The sequence below is a fragment of the Hyperolius riggenbachi genome, chromosome 1, assembly GCF_040937935.1.
Source record: "Hyperolius riggenbachi isolate aHypRig1 chromosome 1, aHypRig1.pri, whole genome shotgun sequence".
NCBI classification, from domain to species: Eukaryota; Metazoa; Chordata; class Amphibia; order Anura; family Hyperoliidae; genus Hyperolius; species Hyperolius riggenbachi.
This window is the reverse complement of record NC_090646.1, coordinates 255,577,543-255,597,485: the sequence shown is the minus strand read 5'-3', so window position 1 is coordinate 255,597,485 and position 19,943 is coordinate 255,577,543. Positions and strand designations below refer to the sequence as shown.

The 19,943-nt window shown below is 46.3% G+C and overlaps 1 protein-coding gene across 2 annotated transcripts in view; it reads left to right on the top strand.

Annotated features, from left to right (window-relative positions):
- Positions 1-10,407: 10,407 nt before the first annotated feature.
- LOC137504547 (SPARC-like protein 1) overlaps positions 10,408-19,943 on the top strand; it is a 107,114-nt gene continuing 97,578 nt past the window's right edge. The window contains exon 1 of one of the 2 annotated variants that reach the window (XM_068233137.1): positions 10,408-10,585. In XM_068233137.1, coding sequence (XP_068089238.1) covers positions 10,438-10,585 — 148 coding nt within the window. In that variant the 5' untranslated portion in view covers positions 10,408-10,437. The remainder of the gene's footprint in view (positions 10,586-19,943) is intronic. The other variant, XM_068233129.1, reaches the window with a different exon arrangement.

The window sequence follows — 19,943 nt, the reverse complement described above, 5'->3', positions numbered from 1 at the left end:
TTCTTCCGAGTACGGCTATACCACGTGTGACGTTTTTTTGCAGCCTAGGTGCGCTAAGGGGCCCAACGTCCTATGAGTACCTTTATTATTTCACAGGTCATTTTGAGGCATTTGGTTCCTAGACTACTCCTCACGGTTTAGGGCCCCTAACATGTCAGGGCAGTATAGCAGAAGACATCCCAAGGTATTCCGTTAGGAGTATGGTGAGTTCATAGAAGATTTTATCTTTTGTCACAAGTTAGCAGAAATAGATTTTTATTTTTTTCACAAACTTGTGACAAAAAATAAAAACACGCCCCCAGAAGCCGCCGCCGATGGGCGTATTGCGGTCATTCCGCACACCACTTTGTCGCCGCCCATCGGCTGTGGGTGGTCGTCAAATGGTTAACGTTGCATAGTGCAGTGTTAAGGTCGCTTCCAATGCGACTTTATAGGGGCATCGGGTGCGCCGTTTTCATCGCACACCGGTGCAACATTTCGCGCGCACCAGCCTTGGCGCGCACAAAGTTTTGCAGGCGGGACTTTGCCTGCGAGCCCTATTTATCACGTGAAATGTGTGTTAAGGTGTGATAAGGGGCTTTTCACAAGCGTGCAAACAGTTAGCACCGCTTTGTGAATGAAGCCCCAAGTGTGAACTGGCCCTTGAGAGAACTTGATTGGTGATTACAAATTGTTGCAACCTGCAGTGTAGAACTCAGGGGCATATTTAAAATGATTTAAATATACCCCCAATTTCTACTTATGGCCTCTTCCCCACAGCCATACCAATCCTCACCAAAAAGGTACAAAGCATAGAAGCGCAAACAAAACAAAAAAGATGCAGGCAGACAATTGTAATTCTGGAAAATACCAATTGCACTAGCAAAAACCCGAAATGCAATTAACATGTTCATCGCCGTGCTGTTGCTATTGACAAAATGGGAACGATACCATTTTTAATCAAAACTTGTTAATACAAAAGGGCCCTAATTAGTTAAGCTTCCTCTAAGATAGTTTATTATATTCTTTTTTTGGCAGAGTACTTTGGCTAATCCAATTGGCTAAAAGTAAATCACATTTTGGCCAATAGGATTGTAAACCGACCCACCATGGCAAGGTAGACTCTTAGGGCGGGTTGGGGGAAGGGATTGAGAGAGGTATTGGGGATGGCAGTTTGTAGAGGGATGAGAGGGATAGGTGGTCATAATGGGTACCACTCTTGAGAATGAGAATGGCATTCTAACTGCTACTAAAATGTTGCACGCAGTGCACCTTTGCGATATAAGTACATCGCAGGCACTGCAAAGATTTACCACAGTGCTTTGCTGAATATCGGCTATCAGCAAAGAGCAGAAACACTCCCCACCAAAAGCACGCCAAGCACCAACAAATTACTGTGTGCGGTACAAAGTAAGTAAAAACATGGGGTGTATTGTAATGCAGAAAAATGTATACACCAAATATAAACACACTGGCTCAAAATACAGACTTGGTAGACTAAATAATTACAGTGACAAATGTTACATGATGAATAAAATGTATAACACATTTCAAAACACAAAATGGTGACAGAGCCTTCTCCTTGTGAGCTTACAATCTATGGGAATTGGGGGAATGGGGTAGTAAACAACATGTATACCAAGAGGTGATGTGTTTTTAGGTTTCCAAATGGCTGATGTGGGAGTGGCCTAAGTTGGAGTGTGTATGCTTGTTGGAAAATGTATCTATCAAGTGTGATGCTTTTTCAGGACTATATACTAGCACAGAGTAATAATTCATAGCAGCAATTCATAGCTGTTGCATAAAATAACTGGAGAATTATTGCCACCCTGTCATCCTATAAATTGTAACACCAGATTACTATCAAGTGTGACCATGTTTCAGGGCCGTATACAGTCACGCTCTGTCAGTCAGTTGTAAATGGTAGTGAGAAATGACTTTTGGGTACCTCTTCCATTTGTAGAGCTGCAGGACTGTCTTACAGGATGTATTCTCTGCAGAATCCTGCACCCAGCCTCCAGTACTGCAGAGGTTAGCCAGGTCTAGTTGCACTCAGTATAGGTAGCCAGCTATAAATCCCCCCAGTATAGGTAGCCAGGCATAGGTGCCCCCAGTATAGGTAGCCAGGCATAGGTGCCTCAGTATAGGTAGCCAGCTATAGGTGCCCTCAGTATAGGTTAGCCAGCTATAGGTCCCCTCAGTATAGGTTAGCCAGGTAGGTGCCTCCAGTATAGCTATGCAGTATTGTTGCCGCAGTATAGGTTAGATAGGCAGGTGTCCCCGCTATAGGTTAGATAGGTAGGTAACCCCTGTATAGGTTAGCTAGGTGGGTGCCTCCAATATAGGTAGCCAGAAGAGTTGCCCCCAGTATAGGCTAGGTGCCCGAAATATAGGTTAGATAGGTAGCTGCCCCAATATAGGTTAGATAGGTAGCTGCCCCCCATATAGGTTAGATAGGTAGCTGCCCCCAGTATAGGTTAGATAGGTAGGTACCAGCAATATAGGTTAGATATGTAGCTGCCCCCAGTATAGGTTAGATAGGTAGGTGCCCCCAGTACAGGTTAGCTAGGTGGGTGCCTCCAATATAGGTAGCCAGAATAGTTGCCCCCCGTATAGGCTAGCTAAGTAGGTGCCCCCAGCATAGGTTAGCTAGGTAGGTGCCCACAGTATAGGCTAGATAGGTAGGTGCCACCAGTATGTTAGATAGGTAGCTGCCCCAATATAGGTTAGATAGGTAGGTGCCCCCAGTATAGGCTAGATAGGTACAGTAGGTGCCCCCAGTAAAGGTTAGATAAGTAGGTGCCCCCAGTATAAGTTAGATTGGTAGGTGTCCCCAGTATAGGTTAGATAGGTAGGAGCCCCCAGTACAGGTTAGATAGGTAGGTATGGCAAAAAGGTTAGTCGGGAGCCTCATATACAACATATCAAAAATATTTATTATTCCAAAAGCATAGTGTGAACAAACCCCCCACCCCATTTAATGCCATAAAAATGGCTGCAGTTCCCATAGAGGATGGTAGGCCTAGCGCTAGATAAATTTGGAGTGCACTCCTATTATTCAAGCATAAGCAACAGTTACCAATAGCATATTCCTTCGGGCCCCCTTTATGTAAACTCAGGATGCTATTAGTCCTCTATAGGTATCCGGGTCATGTGCCAAATGTCACGGATAGTGTATGATGAACAGACTTCAGCCTCTTACTTTAACTCCCCTTTTTATATGCAGAGCATACCCAGCAATTTTTCTAAGCAGACCGGCACTCGCCGGGACTCACCTGTCCTTTTGTATAAGCGTATTACGCTATAATGGCGGGTACTTCCGGCTTTAGCAACGTCCATATGCCAGGTTCCCTTGCGTGCCACTCTCTGCCGCCGTCCGTTTATGTGCACCGGCTACTTCTGCCGTTTGGGCGTTTTGAAGCAGGACCCAGAACGCTGAGGAGAGAGAGCGAGGCCATACACAGAGATCCGTCACAAGATCGCAGCCTCACATGACGCGTTTCACCCGGCGTCGGGTTTCTTCACACAGGTAGGTACCTTCAATATAGGCTAGATAGGTAGCTGACCCCAGTATAGGTTAGATAGGTAGGTACCAGCAATATAGGTTAGATAGGTAGCTGCCCCCAGTATAAGTTAGATAGGTAGCTGCCCCCAGTATAGGTTAAGGTTAGATAGGTAGGCGCTCGTAGTATAGGTTAGATAGGTAGGTGCCTCCCAGTATAGGCTAGATAGGTAGGTACCCCCAGTATAGGCTAGATAGGTAGGTACCCCCAGTATAGGCTAAATAGGTAGGTACCCCAGTGTAGGCTAGATAGGTAGGTACCCCCAGTATAGGCTAGATAGGTAGGTACCCCCAGTATAGGTTAGATAGGTAGGTGCCCCCAGTATAGGCTAGATAGGTAGGTGCCCCCAGTATAGGCTAGATAGGTAGGTATCCCACTATAGGCTAGATAGGTAGGTACCCCAGTATAGGCTAGATAGGTAGGTGCCACCAATACAGGTTAGATAGGTAGGTACCCCCAGTATATGCTAGATAGGTAGGTGCCCCCAGTTTAGGTTAGATAGGTAGGTACCCTCAGTATAGGTTAGATAGGTAGGTTCCCCAGTATAGGCTAGATAGGTAGGTGCCTCCTGTATAGGTGAGATAGGTAGGTGCCCCCAGTATTGGTTAGATAGGTAGGTGCCCCCAGTATAGGTTAGATAGGTAGGTACCTCAGTATAGGCTAGATAGGTAGGTGCCCCCAGTATAGGTTAGATAGGTAGATGCCCCCAGTATAGGCTAGATAGGTAGGTGTCCCCAGTATAGGCTAGATATGTAGCTGCCCCCATATAGCCTAGATAGGTAGGTTCTCTCCATATAGGTTAGATAGGTAGGTACCCCCAGTATAGGCTAGATAGGTAGGTTCCCCCAGTATAGGTTAGATAGGTAAGTACCCCCAGTATCGGCTAGATAGGTAGGTACCTTCCTCCCCCCATAATGGAGGGGGGAGTCAGCCGAGGGGAGAGCGACCCGACCTCTCCCTTCCTCTCCCCGGCCGCCCTCCGTGCTCCCCTTCCGATGCAGAGTAAAGCGCAGCAGGAAGCAATGTAAAGAGCAACTCACCTGCCTGTGTTCTAATCGCCGGTCACTAGCCGCTGGTCTCCTCCTCTGCATAGCCGCTTATACACACTATACTTCCTGCTAAACAGGTACCCCCAAACAGGAAGTATAGTGTGTATAAGCGGCTATGCAGAGGAGGAGACCAGCGGCTAGTGACCGGCGATTGGAACTCAGGCAGGTGAGTTGCTCTGTACATTGCTTCCTGCTGCGCTTTACTCTGCATCGGAAGTGGAGCACGGAGGGCGGCACGGGAGAAGAAGGGAGGGTGAGGTCAGGCCGCTCTCCCCATAGCTGCAGCTCCCCCTCCATCACTGCGACCTCCCCTCCCTCAGAGGTCAGGGCGGCTGCACGGCCCTACAAAACGGGCCTGATCCTGACTCTATGGAAGGAGTTAATAAGCCTGATGTAGAGAATATAACCTTGTGAGACAATCATAAACATAAAGAAAAAGGAACATTAATAAGCAGATATAAGATGGAACAAAATAGGACACAACTATGTAAATAAAACTGTTCCCCATTGTAGAATGGAATCTCCACTTTCACACATATCATACTTGATCAGATAATGACTGCTTCCAGCTAGTTGGTATGCCTGGTACATACACACCATGCAATTTCCCGTCAGATAGACGGGTCCAATCGATGATTTCTGACAGGTCCTATCTGATTTCTCATCATTTTTCTGATGCATTTTTTGTAGAAGTTTTTGGAAAGTCGATTGGAAAAACGATCTGAAAACAGATCGGACCTATTGGAAATTATCGTTTTGATCCGTCTATCTGAAGGAAATTGCATGGTGTGCCCCAGGCATAACACCTATAGGATGTGGTCTTCCCAGTGAGTAAATCCTGCTACACACTTTCAATTATCTTTGGCCAATCACTACCTAACCTTACCGACTCCATGCACTATGTGAGCCAACAGATATTGGATTTAATGAGCAGATTGTGTAGGTAAACAATCATACTACATATAGGCCAGTGTTCTCCCCGGGCTCTTTTAGCCGGGTGCTCCACCTGGCTAGTTTTGGTGAGCACCCGACTGTCATCGGCTCATCTCCTCCTCTACTGTAAGCAGAGAAGCGCCGGCCCTGCATTCTGTCATATCACCCCACCCTGCTACTTTTTCATGCCACCCGGCTGGAAACATTTTCTGGGGAGAACACTGTAGGCTAGGTTCACACTTGGTCTGTTAACGTATCTGTGGGCTCTGTTTCCTGGCCAGATCAAAACTGTAGCCACGGATACCAGTGTTAAAGATAGCAGCTCTCTTCACCTATAAAAAATGGATCTGTCTGTGATCAGGGGGGCCCGTTTTTAAAACCTGAACAAATGGTCCGGATTTGCAACATTTTCAAGGACCCCGAATACACGGAGGGGTAGTGAAAATCAATAAGAAAACGGATCCCCCACTACACAGGCAGTTTTGGACACAGAAACTGATCCGTTTTTGTGTCACAGTCTGTGGGTGAGAGGGGGCCACCATGCTAGAGGGGGAAGCAGCCATGACGGGGGTGGCAATGGGCAGCACCCCCCCCCCCCTCACCTGGGTCCCCCACCCCCGCTCTCCCTCCAGCTAGTTTCAAAAATGTATATATAGCAAGCGCGAGCACGGAACTTACTTCCTTGCATCCCACCGCTGCCGCTTCACTTCCTGTAATGCCATCCAAGGAACAACAGAGAACGGCATTACAGGAAGTGACGCAGCAGCGGTGGAACGCAAGGAAGTAATTTCCAGGGCTGTGGAGTCGGTACAAAAATCTTCCGACTCCAACTCCGACTCCTCAGTTTATGAAAACATGACTCCAACTCCAACTCCGGGTACCCAAAATGGCCCCGACTCCTCGACTCCGACTCCTTAGTCTAATACTTAACAGGGCTGTGGATTTTCTACAAAAATCATCCGACTTTGACTCCCGACTCTGACTCCTCAGTTTATAAAACCACAACTCCGACTCCAGGTGCCCAAAATTGCCCCGACTCCAACTCCACAGCCCTGGTAAGTTCCCTGCATGCCGCTTGCTACATTACATTCATTTTAAATGATTTCAATTTTTGAAACTAGCTGGAGGGAGAGCTGGGGACCCAGGTGAGGGGGGGGGGGGACAACCCACCACCCCGCTGACGTTTCCACGGACTGGAAACGTCCCCTGTGGCTACACCTTAGCCTCCATTTTGTTTAGAGAAAAAAAAGATCCGTTTAAAACGGATTTGATCCTGAACGGACAAGTGTGGACCTAGCCATAGGTGGTATAATTGGTCAGTTATTGGCCAATCATAATTGAAAGTGTGTATCAGGCTTAAGAAACTAGTCCTTCATTCTAGTGGTAGCTCATGCCTACTCCGTTAGGTGGGTTCATAGCTGATATCCCAGTAGCCCCAGATATTCTGGAACCCGAACTCTTGTTCTTGTACTAAACATGTCAAACGTTCCATCGTTTTGCCATGATTGGCCCGCTTGGTGTTAGTAGTTTTCAGATCATCAAATCATTATATTTGTGATCTGTTTATATAACTTTCTATTTGGCTACTAATTACCATAGTTCCTGTGTACAGATCACAAATATAATGATTTGATGATCTGAAAACTACTAACACCAAGCTGGCCAATCATGAATCCACAGTTATGGTTACTAATGCACTTAAAGGGAACCTTAACCGTGGATAATAAAAAAAAGTTTCACTTACCTGGGGCTTTTCCAAGCCTCCTGCAGCCGTCCTGTGCCAGCGCAGCTCCTATAGTGTCCTCCAGTCCCCCGCCGCAGCTTAGTTTCTTTTTCGGCCAACTGCCAGTCGTCCTCCTGCAACAAGTCCTATTCTTCCGCATTCCCCGACGTAAAGCACCGTAAAGCGCGTCCATGGAACGCATTATCCGCCCTAAAAACGCTGTAAAGCATGTCCGAATGACGTGCTTTACGGCACTTTACGTCTGGGAATGCGGAAGAATAGGACGTGTTGCAGGAGGATGACTGGCAGTCGGCCAAAAACGAAACTAAGCCACGGCGGGGGACCGGAGGACACTGGAGGAGCTGCGCGGGCACAGGACGGCTACAGGAGGCTTGGGAAAGCCCCAAGTAAGTGAAACTTTTTTTTTATCCACGGTTAAGGTTCCCTTTAAGGGGCTGATACACTGGTCGATTTCAGCCATCGATTGATCGATTCTATAGAATTGATTGATCAGAAATCGATTGTATCAACTTCCCCATTCAAACAATTTGCAGCCAATTTCGATCGATTTGATGCATCTGACAGGATGGAAAAATCTCGGTCGAACTGCTGCTGGCAGCAGATCGATGGCCCAGAGTTGCATTGGCTCTAATGGTCCAATAATGCATTTAAGGGGCCCATACACTGGTCGATTTCAGCCATCGATCTATTCGATCGATTCTATAGGATCGTTCAGAAATCGATTCTATCAAATTCCCCAGTCAATCGATTTGAAGCTGATTTCATTCGATTTGATCTATCTGACAGGATGGAAAATCTAGGTCGATCTGCTGCTGGCAGCAGATCGATGGCCCATAGAGTTGCATTGGATCTAAAGGTCCAATAATGCATTTAGATCGATTTCCAATAGATTTTATTCTGAAATCTATTGGAAATCTGTTCCTAGTGTGTGGCACACATCAGATTGATTCCTGTCAGATTGGACTTCACAGGCATCTGCCAGAAATCTATCCGATGGTCAAATCTGCTGCAAATCTATAAGTGTATGGCCACCTTTACACTCAGCTTATACTTAAGTTGGCCATACACTCGTTAGATTAGCAGCAAATAGATCATCAGATAGATTTCCGATCTATCTGATGTGTTTAGGAACATTTTTTACTAGGAACAGATTTCCAATAGATTTCAGTATGAAATCTATTGAAAATCGATCTGATGGCATTTTTTTTGCCATAAGATTTCCATTAGGTCCAATGCAAAATAAGCAATCTCAACAGATCGACCTAGATTTTCCAGCATGTCAGGTCGATTGAAATCGATCAAAATCGGCCACAAATCGATCGGTCAATCGATTTGCGATCAATCGATCGATTGGCCGCTAGTCGCCTCAGTTTATGGGCCCCTTCAGTGCTTAAAACTGACTGAGGCTGGGTGCACACATAACAGAGTGTGAAAGGTTGCGTTTTCTGTCATGTGTGGGTTTTTTAGTGTGCATTTTTAGTACGTTTGCGTTTTTTTCCTTGCAGATACGTTTTTCAAGCGTTTTGTGTGCGTTTTGATGTGTTTGTGTTTCACATATACAAAACCCATATGCGTTTTGTATGCGCTTTTCAATTGCGTTTTATGCTAATCACTAGGAAGACAACAGGGAGCGGAAATACATCAGAATTTTTTTAAAAATAAAAACGCATACAAAACGCTTGGAAAACGCATAAAAACTGCATACCATTGACTTTTATTATGTGCGTTTTTGAATATTATGCAACGAAACCTGCATTTGAAAAACGCATGTCTGAAAACGCATATGCGTTTTTATATGATTTTTTTCCTGCGGCCCATCGACTTCCATTAGTGACAAAAGCGCAGCGTTTGTTCTGCAACGATAGCGTTTCTGCTAAGTGTGCACCTAGCCTGTATGTTCTCTATTCCATATACTTATTTTTCCTATATGCATCCTCTGTGTATAACCAGCTGAGTATTGTGAGGTCATCAGGTAATCCCAGCATCCTCTATACCCAGCTGAGTATTGTGAGGTCATCAGGTAATCCCATCATCCTCTATACCCATCTGAGTATTGTGAGGTCATCAGGTAATCCCAGCATCCTCTATATCCAGTTTAGTATTGTGAGGTCATCAGGTAATCCCAGCATCCTCTATACCCAGCTGAGTTTTGTGAGGTCATCAAGTAATCCAAGCATCCTCTATGTGTACCCAACTGAGTATTGTGAGGTCATCAGGTGGGAAAAAAAACAGCTGTAACAGTTTTCATCTTGAAAGACAATTTACAGCATGTCAGGACTGTATGCATGTAATTGATAATCTATTCTGTACTAGGGATGTGATTATATTTACTTCTTTTCATAATTCACACTAATGTAATGCTCCCCATGTGAGGTTTGTTGTCATTTTTGTATATGACTTTGCATACCTTCAAACATTGAAGCAGAAGAATATATGTACCGCTTCATTACCATAATTGCTGTATAGAAATCCTTAGGTGACTCTATGATTATTGTTTAAATAATAAAAAAAAAACAATAATTACTAATACATTCCTTCTGTCTTCGGTTGTGACATCGGAGCTGCGATCAACGGCAGAGGAGCCCCACTCGGCTCGGTGGTCTTCAGGCGAGTGCCTCGCTCCCGCAGCAGAGCTTTCTTATAAAGGCACAGAGCGGACCACGTTGAGAACAGACACAGCCCCCGCGCGCCGCTGCGCCAGACTTGTGCTTCTTCTCCCGCATTTTCGCGGGGTTTTCAGGCGATCGGCGACTCCCAAATTCGGGACCACCCGCATGTCTCCATCTCCGGACTCCCCCCCAAAGACCCGAACAGGGATCCCGGAGGAATGCCGCCGCTTTCTTATGGAAATCCCCCGATCCATGGGCGCCCCCTGGCGGTCACAGCGCTAGCGGCGGGGAGACAGCTGTTTGGGAGCAGATTGCGGGGCTGAGATGGGAGTTCGTTGCTGGGGGTGGAGGAGGGGTCTCTGGCAGACACCTGTAATGCTATTCGGGGCCTCCAGGGGGCGGTGATGCGGAGCTATGAGGAGTGAAGTGTGACCGAAAAAGCACAGAGCCTGTCACGTGACCCCTGAGCTGTCGGAACTGGAGGCTCAGCTGTGACTCACCGTAGAGGGTCACGTGCAGAGGGGAGGGGCTCTGGCACCACCCCGTTCCCCACACCTCACATGCCTTTGTTTATGTACAACAAAGACCCCCTGTTGTCCGCAATAAGCCACGCCCCCAGCCGCGAGAAGCCCCGCCCCAGCCGCGAGAAGCTCCGCCCCCCATCCAGGACACTTTGGAGAGGCAGCCCTGACAGGAATTTGGGAGCAGGTGAGAATGTGCATCCCCGATAACAGCACTCTCACTTATCCCCCCCCCACACACACACAGACAGCAATTACCCACACTGATCCTTCCCCCAGCACCCACAGTAACTTCTCCCTCATCCACACACCCACATTGACCTCTCCCTCCCCCAATCACCCACACTGACCCCTCCCCCGGCACCCACAGTAACGTCTCCCTCATGCACCCCCCCCCCATACACACACACACACACACACACATACTGACCTCTCCCTCCCCCAATCACACACACCGACCCCTCCCCCCAGCACCCACAGTAACTTCTCCCTCATCCACTCCCCCCCCCCCCCCATACACACACACTCTCCCTTCCCCGATGACCACACTGACCTGTCCCTCCCCTGACACCCACACTGACCTCTCCCTCTTCCCAGCACTCACATTGAGTTCTCCCTCCTCCCCTCCTCCAGCACAAGGGGCATAGGAATCACAATAGGAGCCATAGTGGATGCTATAGTGCCCTATTCTCTTTTCCGGCGATAGGGGGGTGTGCTGCGAGCCTCATGGAGACCCCCCTGAAGTGTTTAGCTAGCAAAGGGGGACAATTAACCCTGGGCCGGCTGCACTGATGCAATAGAAAATGCAGCTATAACACCGCGACCACTCGATTAGCTCCGCCCCACATCTGTACCAGTCCACCTGGCTGTCATGCCTCCTTGCTGCTTTCTGTGTTGGGTGCCAGAGATGTGATGCTCCTGACATGCTCCTGCTATTTGCTGCTGTGGTGCTGTGCTCCACCCCTCCGTCCTGAAACTTTCAATCTGGAAACCGTGGCGCAAGTGCCACATGTAACATTGCTGCATTTTCCATATGGGATAACGTGCTGCATTTTGTATATTGGCTAACGTGCTGCATTTTATATATGGGTAAATATGCTGCATTTTGTTTATTGGTTAAAATGCTGCATTTTATTTCAGGACTAACGCTGCATTTTGTATATGGTCTTAAATGCTGCTTTTCCATATGGTTTAACGTGCAATGTGCTGCATTTTGTATATTGGCTAACCAGCTGCATTTTATATATGGACCAATGTGCTACATTTTGTATATGGGCTAACATGCTGCATTTTGTATATTGGCTAACATGCTGCATTTTATATATGGACCAATATAATCCATTTTGTATATTGGCTAAGATGCTGCATTTTATATCAGGGCTAATTTTATATATGGGCTGCATTTTGGGCTAACGTGCTGTATTTTGTATATGGGCTACCATACTGCATTTTCTGTATGGACTAATGTGCTGCATTGTATATATGATTTAAGATGCTGCATTTTCTATGTGGACTAATGTGCTGCATTTTGTACATGGTTTACGATGCTGCATTTTATATAAGGGCTAACATGCTTCTTTTTCTATATGGGCTGCATTTTCTATATGGGCTAACGTGCTCATTTTATTTTTGGGCTAACCTACTTATTTTCTATATAGGCTAATGTGCTGCATTTTCCGTATGGTCTAACGTGCTGCATTTTATATATGGACTGCACTTTTTACATGGGCTTACGTGCTACATTCTCTATATAAGCTAACGTGCTGCATTTTCTATATGGGCTAACATGCTGCATTTTATATAAGGGCTAACATGGTTCATTTTATATATAGGCTAACTAGCTGATGACCCGGCATTGCCCGGGTATGTATTTGGCTGGTGTTGGCTCTGCCCACTTTTTCTACCCCTAACACACAATTACTCAATTGCTCAATGACCTAGTTTGTGAGCTTTGTGGTCTTTGGCATCAATAATTTGCATTGAAATGAAACAAATCTGTTTGGCTTAGGCTCCACCCCTTTTCTGGTCCAGGTTTGAGTCTTGTCCCATTAACAGTGCAAAAATGGCAGCAATTAAATACAGGTAGTCCCCGGTTAAGGAACGATATACGGATTGCAAGTTTGTTCTTAACCTGAATCTGTTCTTAAAGAGACACTGAAGCGAAAAAAAAATATATGATATAATGAATTGGTTGTGTACTATGAATAATTACCAGAAGATTAGCAGCAAAGAAAATATTCTCATATTTTTATTTTCAAGTATATAGTGTTTTTTCTAACATTGCATCATTCTCTAATATGTGCAGATTACACAACACTCAGCATTCAAAATGATTCTTTCAGAGCAATCTGTGAACTAATGAACTCTCCTCTGCCAGAGGAAAAGTAAATAGTTAACTAAAGGTAGCCACACACTTGACGATTTTGCACAGATCGATGCATCGATCGACCTTAAAATTTTTCCCAAAATGGCGGAATCTGAAAGGAATCGATTACGTGGCCTTTTTGTTTCCGATTCATTTCCGATTGATCGCGTTTGACGCTATCGAAATTAGCCATCGACTTCTTCAGAATGCATCCGATTCATGTACGATCGAGTATGCAAAGCTAGAGGGGGGTTTCTACAAGGGTGGGGTTAACTGCAGGGGCGTTTGTAGTTTAGGAATTTCTTTTGTTGTATTGTTCTATTGTATGCCTTGTGTCTTGTGGTTTTCAGTCTGCTTCAGTCTGCTTCCAGTGTTGTTACAGAAAGGTGCCTTTTAAACTCTGCTCTCTGTAGAAGGAATTTTTCATCAGCAGCACGGTATTGCATGGTACTGCATGGTACTTGTATCCGGATACGCATTTTTTGCTGGTCCATGACAACACTGTGTGAGATATACCACCCAAAATTAAACATTCCACATCCTTTGGCATCCTGCTTCAACAACAAAACTCTGTAGCCACACACCTGACACCAGCTCAGCACTGAAAAAAAACCCCTACAGCCGCTTCCATCCCCTCCCCTCAGCAGATCCACGCCCCTCTGGACATATCAATCAAGGAATGATCCTAATGTAGGAACACCCCCTCCAATCGCACGCTTGTACACGGTTCGATCGAAATGTAAAACAACTGCTACCGATGCCCCTCAGATCAATCAAAATTTTCCGCACGGTACGATCGACGGTTGGACCCTTATTAGTTCGCAATCGAACGAAAATAGCCCCAAAAGGTAACCGATTTTGTACCGATTCGATACCTATATCGGATCGATCGGTCGAATCGAGCACAAAATCGTCAAGTGTATGGCCACTAGTGTTGGGCGAACAGTGTTCGCCACTGTTCGGGTTCTGCAGAACATCACCCTGTTCGGGTGATGTTCGGGTTCGGCCGAACACCTGATGGTGTTCGGCCAAACTGTTCGGCCATATGGCCGAACTAAGAGCGCATGGCCGAACGTTACCCGAACGTTCGGCTAGCGCTGTGATTGGCCGAACGGGTCACGTGTAGTGTTGGGCGAACATCTAGATGTTCGGGTTCGGGCCGAACATGGCCGAACTCCGAACATAATGGAAGTCAATGGGGACCCGAACTTTCGTGCTTTGTAAAGCCTCCTTATATGCTACATACCCCAAATTTACAGGGTATGTGCACCTTGGGAGTGGGTACAAGAGGGAAAAATTTTTTAGCAAAAAGAGCTTATAGTTTTTGAGAAAATCGATTTTAAAGTTTCAAAAGGAAAACTGTCTTTTAAATGCGGGAAATGTCTGTTTTCTTTGCACAGGTAACATGCTTTTTGTCGGCATGCAGTCATAAATGTAATACATATAAGAGGTTCCAGGAAAAGGGACCGGTAACGCTAACCCAGCAGCAGCACACGTGATGGAACAGGAGGAGGGTGGCGCAGGAGGAGAAGGCCACGCTTTGAGACACAACAACCCAGGCCTTGCATGAGGACAAGAAGCGTGCGGATAGCAATTTGCATTTTGTCGCCATGCAGTCATAAATGTAATACAGATGAGAGGTTCAATAAACAGGGACCGGAAACGCTAACCCATCACAGATGTTCATTGTTCATGTTACTTGGTTGGGGTCCGGGAGTGTTGCGTAGTCGTTTCCAATCCAGGATTGATTCATTTTAATTTGAGTCAGACGGTCTGCATTTTCTGTGGAGAGGCGGATACGCCGCCGATCTGTGACGATGCCTCCGGCAGCACTGAAACAGCGTTCCGACATAACGCTGGCTGCCGGGCAAGCCAGCACCTCTATTGCGTACATTGCCAGTTTGTGCCAGGTGTCTAGCTTCGATACCCAATAGTTGAAGGGTGCAGATGGATTGTTCAACACAGCTACGCCATCTGACATGTAGTCCTTGACCATCTTCTCCAGGCGATCGGTGTTGGAGGTGGATCTGCACGCTTGCTGTTCTGTGTGCTGCTGCATGGGTGTCAGAAAATTTTCCCACTCCAAGGACACTGCCAATACCATTCCCTTTTGGGCACTAGCTGCGGCTTGTGTTGTTTGCTGCCCTCCTGGTCGTCCTGGGTTTGCGGAAGTCAGTCTGTCGGCGTACAACTGGCTAGAGGAGGGGGAGGATGTCAATCTCCTCTTTAAAGTCTCCACAAGGGCCTGCTGGTATTCTTCCATTTTGACCTGTCTGGCTCTTTCTTCAAGCAGTTTTGGAACATTGTGTTTGTACCGTGGATCCAGAAGGGTATAAACCCAGTAATTGGTGTTGTCCAGAATGCGCACAATGCGTGGGTCGCGTTCAATGCAGTCCTAGGCAGAAGAGGTCATAGCCTAGGGTCACAAAACCTGTTTATTGGGCAATTTCAATGGTGGCGAGTCTGACGTACATAAATCGCAGCAATGGCCGTTAGCAACGTCTGAATCTCACGAAATGTCTCATGCAGGTAGAAGACATATTGTTAGACTTGGGCTCCAAAGATGGGTTCCCTACATCTCTGCAAACCAGAGTTACAGGGCTCCAAATTTGGTAAAATCCCCCATAGGCTTTCATTGGGCCTCCTATTTACAGTTCCAAAATCTCACATCTTTTCAAAGGGCAATTACTCAGCAGTGGCAAATTTTCTAGCATTGTAGGGACCCTTAGGGGGGACATGACTGGTGAGTTTCGGGCCCCTAGGCCAAAGAGGTCATAGCCTAGGGTCACAAAAACCTGTTTATTTGGGCTATTTCAATGGTAGTGATGGTGGCGTACATAAATCGCAGCAATGGCCGTTAGCAAAGTCTGAATCTCACGAAATGTCTCATGCAGGTAGAAGACATATTGTTAGACTTGGATTCCAAAGATGGGGTCCCTACATCTCTGCAAACCAGAGTTACAGGGGTCCAAAATTGGTAAAATCCCCCATAGGATTTCATTGCCTCCCTATTTCACTTTCCAAAATCTCACATCTTTTCAAAGGGCAAGTTCTCAGCAGTACCAAATTTTCTAGCATTGTAGGGACCCTTAGGGGGAACATGACTGGTGAGTTTCGGGCCCCTAGGCCAAAGAGGTCATAGCCTAGGGTCACAAAAACCTGTTTATTTGGGCTATTTCAATAGTAGTGATGGTGGCGTACATAAATCTCAGCCATGGCCGTTAGCAACGTCTGAATCTCACGAAATGTCTCATGCAGGTAGAAGACATATTGTTAGACTTGGATTCCAAAGATGGGGTCCCTACATCTCTGCAAACCAGAGTTACAGGGGTCCAAAATTGGTAAAATCCCCCATAGGCTTTCATTGGGCCTCCTATTTACCGTTCCAAAATCTCACACCATTTCAAAGGGCAATGGCTCAGCAGTGGCAAAACTCACCAGTCATGATCCCCCTAAGGGTCCCTACAATGCTAGAAAATTTGGTACTGCTGAGCCATTGCCCTTTGAAAAGATGTGAGATTTTGGAAAGTGAAATAGGGAGGCAATGAAATCCTATGGGGGATTTTACCAATTTTGGACCCCTGTAACTCTGGTTTGCAGAGATGTAGGGACCCCATCTTTGGAATCCAAGTCTAACAATATGTCTTCTACCAGCATGAGACATTTCGTGAGATTCAGACTTTGCTAACGGCCATTGCTGCGATTTATGTACGCCACCATCACTACCATTGAAATAGCCCAAATAAACAGGTTTTTGTGACCCTAGGCTATGACCTCTTCGGCCTAGGGGCCCGAAAGTCACCAGTCATGTTCCCCCTAAGGGTCCCTACAATGCTAGAAAATTTGGTACTGCTGAGCCATTGCCCTTTGAAAAGATGTGAGATTTTGGAAAGTGAAATAGGGAGGCAATGAAATCCTATGGGGGATTTTACCAATTTTGGACCCCTGTAACTCTGGTTTGCAGAGATGTAGGGACCCCATCTTTGGAATCCAAGTCTAACAATATGTCTTCTACCAGCATGAGACATTTCGTTAGATTCAGACGTTGCTAACGGCCATGGCTGAGATTTATGTACGCCACCATCACTACCATTGAAATAGCCCAAATAAACAGGTTTTTGTGACCCTAGGCTATGACCTCTTTGGCCTAGGGGCCCGAAACTTACCAGTCATGTTCCCCCTAAGGGTCCCTACAATGCTAGAAAATTTGCCACTGCTGAGTAATTGCCCTTTGAAAAGATGTGAGATTTTGGAACTGTAAATAGGAGGCCCAATGAAAGCCTATGGGGGATTTTACCAAATTTGGAGCCCTGTAACTCTGGTTTGCAGAGATGTAGGGAACCCATCTTTGGAGCCCAAGTCTAACAATATGTCTTCTACCTGCATGAGACATTTCGTGAGATTCAGACGTTGCTAACGGCCATTGCTGCGATTTATGTACGTCAGACTCGCCACCATTGAAATTGCCCAATAAACAGGTTTTGTGACCCTAGGCTATGACCTCTTCGGCCTAGGACTGCATTGAACGCGACCCACGCATTGTGCGCATTCTGGACAACACCAATTACTGGGTTTATACCCTTCTGGATCCACGGTACAAACACAATGTTCCAAAACTGCTTGAAGAAAGAGCCAGACAGGTCAAAATGGAAGAATACCAGCAGGCCCTTGTGGAGACTTTAGAGAGGAGATTGACATCCTCCCCCTCCTCTAGCCAGTTGTACGCAGACAGACTGACTTCCGCAAACCCAGGACGACCAGGAGGGCAGCAAACAACACAAGCCGCAGCTAGTGCCCAAAAGGGAATGGTATCGGCAGTGTCCTTGGAGTGGGAACATTTTCTGACACCCATGCAGCAGCACACAGAACAGCAAGCGTGCAGATCCACCTCCAACACCGATCGCCTGGAGAAGATGGTCAAGGACTACATGTCAGATGGCGTAGCTGTGTTGAACAATCCATCTGCACCCTTCAACTATTGGGTATCGAAGCTAGACACCTGGCACAAACTGGCAATGTACGCAATAGAGGTGCTGGCTTGCCCGGCAGCCAGCGTTATGTCGGAACGCTGTTTCAGTGCTGCCGGAGGCATCGTCACAGATCGGCAGCGTATCCGCCTCTCCACAGAAAATGCAGACCGTCTGACTCAAATTAAAATGAATCAATCCTGGATTGGAAACGACTACGCAACACTCCCGGACCCCAACCAAGTAACATGAACAATGAACATCTGTGATGGGTTAGCGTTTCCGTTCCCTGTTTATTGAACCTCTCATCTGTATTACATTTATGACTGCATGGCGACAAAATGCAAATTGCTATCCGCACGCTTCTTGTCCTCATGCAAGGCCTGGGTTGTTGTGTCTCAAAGCGTGGCCTTCTCCTCCTGCGCCATTCTCCTCCTGTTCCATCACGTGTGCTGCTGCTGGGTTAGCGTTACCGGTCCCTTTTCCTGGAACCTCTTATATGTATTACATTTATGACTGCATGCCGACAAAAAGCATGTTACCTGTGCAAAGAAAACAGACATTTCCCGCATTTAAAAGACAGTTTTCCCTTTGAAACTTTAAAATCGATTTTCTCAAAAACTATAAGCTCTTTTTGCTAATTTTTTTTTCCTCTTGTACCCACTCCCAAGGTGCACATACCCTGTAAATTTGGGGTATGTAGCATGTAAGGAGGCTTTACAAAGCACAAAAGTTCGGGTCCCCATTGACTTCCATTATGTTCGGAGTTCGGGTCGAACACCCGAACATCGCGGCCATGTTCGGCCTGTTCGGCCCGAACCCGAACATCTAGATGTTCGCCCAACACTAATGGCCACCTTAACAGTTGAGATAATAAAAGTCAGAAAACAGCCCTCTCCACGACTTTTGAAAGTCGTAGAGATAATGGCTTTATTGTATAGAGATAACAACTGGAGTTTCTTAACTCTTCCTGTACTGGAAACAATTAGACTGATGTATCTGATCTTAATGTTTTATTTCTTAGCTGTACTACACATATAAATCATAATATCATAGTTTTTTTTTTTCGCTTCAGTGTCTAGAGAACCCGAGGTGGGTTTGAAGAATATTATCTGCATACAGAGGCTGGATCTGCCTATACAGCCCAGCCTCTGTTGCTATCCCAAACCCCCCTAAGGTCCCCCCTGCACTCTGCAATCCCTCATAAATCACAGCCACGCTGCTGACAAACAGCTTGTCAGAGCTGGCTGTGTTTATCTCTATAGTGTCAGTCTGCTGCTCTCCCCGCCTCCTGCAGAACTCCGGTCCCCGCCTGCATCCCTTCCCTCCCTGCTGATTGGAGGGAAGGGACGGGGGCAGGGACCGGAGCTATGCAGGAGGCGGGGGAGCAGCTGAGACTGACACTACAGATGTAAACACAGCCTCCACAGCACGGATGTGATTTATGAGGGATTGCAGAGTGCAGGGGGACCTTAGTGGGGTTTGGGATAGCAACAGAGGCTGGGCTGTATAGGCAGATCCAGCCTCTGTATGCAGATAACATTCTTTAAACACACCTCGGGTTCTCTTTAAGTCGGAACATTGTGCCATTTCTGTCCCTTGTACCTCCTCTGTGCTCCCTGTGCTTCCAGTGTCCCCCTCTGTGTCACCTCTGTCCTCTTTGCCTGCTTGTACAAGTTTATAAGCCAGTCTTTGAATTTTTTAAAATTGATTTTCTCAAAAACTACAAGTCCAATTTGAAATTTTTTTTTTTACTTGTTCCAATGGAAACACAGAATCCATGCCGTTCGTATCGGCAGGTTGTTCATAAGTCGGGAGTTCGTAAGTCGGGGACTACCTGTATTCCCCTTGAAAATCATTAGGTGAATTTTGATTAGCTTTTGTAGGCTCCACCCACTTTTTTTAATATTAATGCCAGTCACTCGGTGACCAACTGGGCAAAGTTTGAGAACCCTTACATTAACAGTGTAAGAATGGCTGCAGTTTACATTTTCCCAGTGAAATTTGTCTTCATCTACTGATGACTCGGCGTTGCCTGGGTATGTATTTGGCTGGTGTTGGCTGCACCCACTTTATCTAAGGGTCCATTTACACTTAATCAGTTGGTGTGCGTTAGTACGCATTTTTCCATACCAGTGCATTGTGAAAAAGATTTCAGTTAAAATACGTTAAAGAGAAACTCAGACCAAGAATTGAACTTTATCCCAATTAGT